This window comes from Xylocopa sonorina, chromosome 17 (genome assembly GCF_050948175.1).
Source record: "Xylocopa sonorina isolate GNS202 chromosome 17, iyXylSono1_principal, whole genome shotgun sequence".
Lineage (NCBI taxonomy): Eukaryota > Metazoa > Arthropoda > Insecta > Hymenoptera > Apidae > Xylocopa > Xylocopa sonorina.
The window spans coordinates 813358-819830 of NC_135209.1; the positions used below are offsets into that span (position 1 = coordinate 813358).

Sequence of the window (6473 nt, forward strand, 5' to 3'; positions counted from 1 at the left end):
ATATAATTTTCTACCAGACATTCAATAATACAATTTGAAAGAAATCGTTTGTTATCTATCGTGTTGGATGTTACTATGTGTTACTATGAAATGTTTGATAACATGACCTCGTTCGAAGGTGCTAGCTGAAAACGTAAAGGTATAACGGAAAACTTGGTATGCTCTGCGCATATTCGATACGTGAGAGACGTTATGATAAGAGGTAACCGATTAGTATGAATCAGCCGCTTGAAAGTAAACGATAAGTCACATGACATTTTAAACGAAGCATATACTTCCCATTAAAACGTTTTACAAACTTTGACTTTGACTGTTCGATACAAGAAGCGTAATAAATGTCGGTAGGTAACCTACATCTCCCAAAAGTGAACAATATATGTATATATGTGTAGTCCTCAACGCGCATCTATATATGTATATAGATCGGTAGTAAATGCATACGTAGGCAAGGGAACGATAAAAATTCATTCGACAATATCTTTCCATGAATCATCACCCCTTTCTCGTCGAGAGTTGCACATCTTTCGGAGTAGTACTTACTCATTGACAAGGTTCACACACACACACACACACACACGCACACATGTAACAAAAATGAATCAGAAATTACGTTTGGCGGGTTCTTTGAGTCAGTGTTAGGTTAGCATGCGCACCTTACGCACAAATTGCATCTTGAAGTTCACTCGAGCTCGAAGTCCAAGATGGCCGCGATGACAGATATATCGAACTGTTAAGCGAATATGGGATACGCCTAAATCTTCAGTTTACAACGACATATCTCTTAGACATGATAAACATACAATGAATGGACTAAGTTGGTACAGTGATATGAAAGGTGGAGGATGCACGAGAAACAAATGACTTTTATAGAGAAACGATTTACTTTAATTCATACGTATGCTACGTTTTGTGTTCATTCTGTTTTTTCACGGAGAGTGAAGATTTGTTCGTTTTGAATAAAAACTTACTACAACGACAACGATTATAGGTTTCATATTGCTGCACACGTAAATAAATTAACTTGTCAAATTCTTATTCAAAGAAAAAGTGACTCGGTCGAAAAAATTTGTTATCACTTATATGTGTTAACATTTGTATGCTCTGTTTATGCAATTTTATTCATAAATTTATTAACCAACGATATCTTTTAGTGTAAATCACACAACGGTATGCTTTTTCCAGATATAAGGTTGTGATATTTATTAAAAAGTTATTAAAAACTTTGGACTATTGTTAGAAAAAAAAAGAGAAAGAAATGGAGGCAATTGTAGAATATAACTATGAAGCACAAGAACCTGATGAATTAACTTTGAAAAAAGGAGACATAATTACGGAAATCAAAGTAATGTTAGGTGGATGGTGGGAGGGTACATTAAGAGACAAACGTGGCATGTTTCCTGATAATTTTGTAAAGGTAACTTCTCATTTTTTTTTTATCTATTAATCATTTTTTCTACATGTATGTGTATACCAACGTAATATTACATTTATTTATATATAACTCTTATGTACAATATACTACGAGAATGTTGGTACGCAGTATATTTAAATTTATATAGACCAGTTGATTTTGAATATTTGAAGAACAGTCGTTCGTTTGTTAGTCAAAATTATTTATATTTTATCAGACATTCTAAGGTAACAGACATTATAATTTGGTTGTCACAAATAAAATAACATTTTGAATAATACACTGTTAAAAGTACTTTTTTACTTGATACTGTTCATAACATATCATAAACACTTGTTCCTTTTTTTTTGAATATTAAATATTTATAAAGTATATCTAGTAAGATACTTTTTATTAACAGCATTTATTAAATAATAGTAATAACCATAATTGAATGCAGGTATTAGAGCCTTTGTCAAGTGGAACGGTTGGAAGTGCAGGAAGTGGAAGAAGCGAAGGAGCTAGCAGTGCTAAATCTGAAGAAGTTGCCCTAAAAAATGGAGGATCCAAGAGACGATTTTGTAAAGTCCTTTTTAATTATGAGCCCTGTAACAAAGATGAACTAACTTTAGTACCTCAAGATTCTATAGAGTTTTTGGGCGAAGTAGAAGAGGGATGGTGGAGAGGTAGACTTAAAGACAAGATCGGTGTCTTCCCCTCAAACTTTGTATCTCCTCCAGTTCCTGAAGAGCCTGACAAGCATAAAGATCAGGATAACAGAAAACTCTGTAAAGTCCTTTTTCCTTACGATGCTGCTAATATAGACGAATTAACTTTGAACGAAGGGGATATAATAACACTTCTATCTACAAATGCTTCTGATAAGGTACAATTTACAACCTTATATTATACGCACATGTTCATTTGTTTAAATACATTTAGTATAAACTATTTACTAAATACGATGGATAATTATTTACATTATTGATTCCTTGCCAATTTTGACCTTGAAATATGTTGTCAAGGTCACTCTATTCGTAGCAACCTTTGCCTAATATATTGTCGCCGCTTGGGTTTAAGTTTTGAAATATTTAGATTGCTAGGTCTAACTTAACCCATCCCATTGATCAAATTAGATTACGTTAGGTTAGATTAGGTTAGGTTAGGTTAGGTTAGGTTAGGTTGGGTTGGGTTGGGTTGGATTAGGTTAGGTTAGGTTAGGTTAGGTTAGGTTAGGTTAGGTTAGGTTAGGTTAAGTTAGGTTAGGTTAGGTTGAGTTAAGTTAAACTATAGTATAGTAATATCTCAGTGATTGATCTTGCGGACCAAAATTTAAAATAATTGAAGTCAGTTAAGTTTGGTGTCTAAATTCATACCTCTCTTACCTAAACTGATAACAACAACCTAATAAAATAAAGTTATCAGTGACTTAAATGTCACTTATTAAATTGTGTACTGTTGAATGTGTGTTTACAGATTTAAAAATCAGTTAAATCAATGAAGAGTTCGCCTGTTAAAATCCATAAAACACTCTGATAACATATTTCAAGGTCATCGCTGAGAAATTGCTAATATAAATAATTACCGTATGATGTAATCCCTAGGGATGGTGGATAGGAGAATTAAATGGACAAGTTGGTTTATTTCCTGACAATTTTGTTGAAATAATAACTACTCCATCTGATCACCAAGATCATGAACAAAAACATAAAACTTCCGCTAAGTCTGTCACAAAACATACTCATCAATTAAAGAAAAATGGAAAAGCATACACTAGAAAAAGTCTGGACGTACGGGATGTACATACAGGTATTTAACTGCTTCAAATCATCTAGTATAGATCAATCAAATCTAGTAGAGAAATGGGCAATCTTGGTCTTTGGCTCCGTTTTCAATTTTATTGTAACGTTTGTCCAAATAGTACATTGGAATTACAAGAAGCTAAAAGTAGAAGGAATGCAGGCAGGAATATACACCTCACGAGTGGATGACTGTGAATTACTATATATTACAGCACTGTGGGATGCAAGACAGCATTGTATACGGTGCTGTCTCGTATCTACAAGACGAGACTACGTTGTCAGACTTTTTAAATTTGGTCAAATATATATATATATATATATATATCTTGTCGTCCACTACACTATAGTATTGCTCATGTCTAATCTAGAGTTATATAAATAACTAAATTTATTGTATTATAAAAACTGAACTTGTTATGCTTCCGCTGTAGATACTAAGAAAACCATATCAACAGCAACATCTACGACCGCAACTTCTTCAGGAATTGGTGGAAGTAGTGGAGAAAGAAAAACCATAGGCGGACATTCCATCGCATCAAATTTAAAACGACTCGTAGCTGATATAGGGACGAATAATGGTAATGGAACAACCAATATAGCTTTAGGCGAAGAATTGGATGGTATAGAACGAGGAGAAGGTGCACCGCTTTCACATTTAACAGCTTCCCGTGCTAAAGCTCCCCGTCGTCGTCCACCTTCTTCGCAACGTTTGAGACGCCACACTGCCGGATCAATGGTCACTGCGACCACTCCAGCACCTGTTAGTGCTTCTGGCAGTATTTTAACACCTATACTAAAAGCGTTTAAATATCGTATATACAACATCTTACTTATTTGCAATAGGAAGATAATTTAGCAAACGGTAATGCAGACATTATGCTGGAACAGATGCGAGAAGAAGAACCTGAAGGACTAGCTGTGAAAGCAAGAAGAAAAGCACCTTGGGTAAGTCACATTACATTTCTTGCGTACGTGATATAACTGAGACAGCTGGCTAATCTTTGTTTCACTGTGCTTAAGAATTGTAAGAAGTCTCTTATAAACTTCTTTCTTCCGAGATATTAAAACGATATTAAAACGTATCATTTTTTTAATGATAGAATATTGTAAAAAGTAATCACTTTCTGTTGTCGTGTAGTGAACTATATAAAATTGTTGATAGCGTTTTTGAGTATTGTTACATTACATATAGAGCTAGATTAAAATCAAAACTGAAAAAATATCATGTGAGCTATTCACCTTAAACTGTTATCATAATTTGAAAGGAGTTTTTAAATTCATGTTTGTATAAAATTTGTTTATTCTCGGAACGAGCAAAACTGGATGTCAAAGTTTAGCCATCTGTTTTGATTACACATTGTATGTTTATTTATACCGTAATTACACCATTACACTATAACCACATATGCGTTTAATAGGATAAAATTTTATTTACAGGTAGAAGAGTTAAAGCTAAATCAATTGGAAAGGAGAAAAATCGTATCACTCGATCGTGTTGATAAACCTGAAGAAAAAAAAGAACGCCCTTGTTCACGGTAAATTTATGTATTTTAAATGTATATTTTCTGAAATTAATGAAAATTTTTATAACATTTTTTATTAATATTAATAATAGTTACAATATAATTTTTTAAATTGGTGTACTTTTTATGTTAATATAGGGTATTAATTGCAACAAATGTTACCGATTGCATCAACAAATTAGAAGCTGAAAACGAAGAGAATAAGCAAAAAGATAAGAGCCAAACTCAAAAATCTGACGCGTCTCTACAATTTGAACAAATTCCAACTACCCCTGGAACTCCTACCTATGTTCCGTTTGCACTTTATAATCAACTATTAGAAAGAGTGAGTATATCATTAAATATAGTTGTAAAATATTTTACTAATAGATGTTTCTTACGGTTCGACTTATGAAAATATTTAATTAGTTAGGAAGATTTCTTTCGGAAACTGTTATATACACCGAGTTTCATCGATTTAGTAGAAAACTAATCTATCGACATTTATTACCATATGAGTTCCTACAAGAAGTATGCAATTTAAACATTTTCATATTTTTCTATAAGTGAAAATGTCTTTCTTCACTTTCATTTCTTATCTTTCATTTCATATAGGAGCTCATTATAAATATTTAAGATTAGTTATTCTATTTAACAAAATATGTAGCCTTTCTACTACGACGTCTCCTTTATCCATCGGTCTAAGCGTCTGTTGATACAGCGTTTCTTGAACTATGTTTGTCTTCCGCAAACAGTCGCTAAAAGCTTCGCGAAAAGTTATGGAAGTCTGCTTTTTTTTTACTTTGTAATCAACATCCCAAATTTACTCTAACGTTCCTTAAAAACTTTTAGAACTTAAAAAATATCGCGTGATTAACCAAGTTTTATTAATTATTTATTAATAATAAAATAGTAGGATGTCAAATGAATTTAATCTAAGTAATCTAAGTAATAAGATAAGCTGAAAATGTTCGTGTCAGATGTGATTATGACTAGAACTACCTTCAATTAAATATTCTTATACGAATACATAATTTATAATATTTTGTCACAGAATTGTTTATAAATTTGTTAATAATTATTAATAAATATTACATGAAACAGGTTGTTGCATTAGAAGAGAAACAAGCAACGTTACAACAGACAGTGCGACAGATATTGGAACACTTTGTACCTCTAGCATCTTCGATCAACAGCCCTGATTAAGGAAAATCTGCACACAATTTCTACAGTATGTTTTTTCATGCAAAATATCACTATTATGTCCTTATCTTTCCATTGCCAATGGAAGCAACAATAGTTTGTAATTACTACATGATTATTGTATTTATTTGTTTTAGTAGCAACACTTTTACTTTGTTTCGTTAAGATGGTAACAGTATTTATTTCATTCAACTAAACAAAATATTCCATTTATCATTCCTTACTTAAAGAAGTCATTTTATTTGATATTTTTATATAAGTTTTAGGAGCGTTCAAAAACTAAATTTCCAACAGACACGTAACATAAATTCTTAGATTTTTCGTAAATCTAATTAACGAATATCTGACATACACACATTTAAAAAATTATTTTAAAAGCATTTCCAATGTTTTTAAAAATTGGTATACTGTTTTTAATTGGTATATCTCATAAATTTAATTCTTAAAACTGTAGAAGTGTATTTGTACTTAAACTGCTAAATTAATGAAGTGTATATTATATATGTTTTTATTTAAAAAAGCTGCCTCGCATTTACAACATAACATTAATTACCCTTAAGTTCATCAAATAACTCG

General features: G+C 31.8%; 1 protein-coding gene across 3 annotated transcripts; it reads left to right on the forward strand.

Moving 5' to 3' along the window:
* Positions 1-304: 304 nt before the first annotated feature.
* On the forward strand, positions 305-6062 carry LOC143431391 (uncharacterized). 3 transcript variants are annotated; one of them, XM_076908101.1, is made up of 9 exons: positions 305-341; positions 1183-1414; positions 1851-2276; positions 2995-3199; positions 3624-3952; positions 4036-4137; positions 4630-4727; positions 4854-5040; positions 5799-6062. In XM_076908101.1, exons 2-9 carry the CDS (start codon positions 1256-1258, stop codon positions 5898-5900), a joined length of 1608 nt encoding a protein of 535 aa, XP_076764216.1. In that variant the 5' UTR covers positions 305-341; positions 1183-1255; the 3' UTR covers positions 5901-6062. The 3 variants fall into 3 exon arrangements, with proteins under 3 accessions (XP_076764216.1, XP_076764215.1, XP_076764214.1); XM_076908100.1 differs by lacking the exon at positions 305-341 and adding an exon at positions 596-1007; XM_076908099.1 differs by lacking the exon at positions 305-341 and having other exon boundaries at positions 596-1414.
* The last annotated feature ends 411 nt before the right edge of the window (positions 6063-6473 follow it).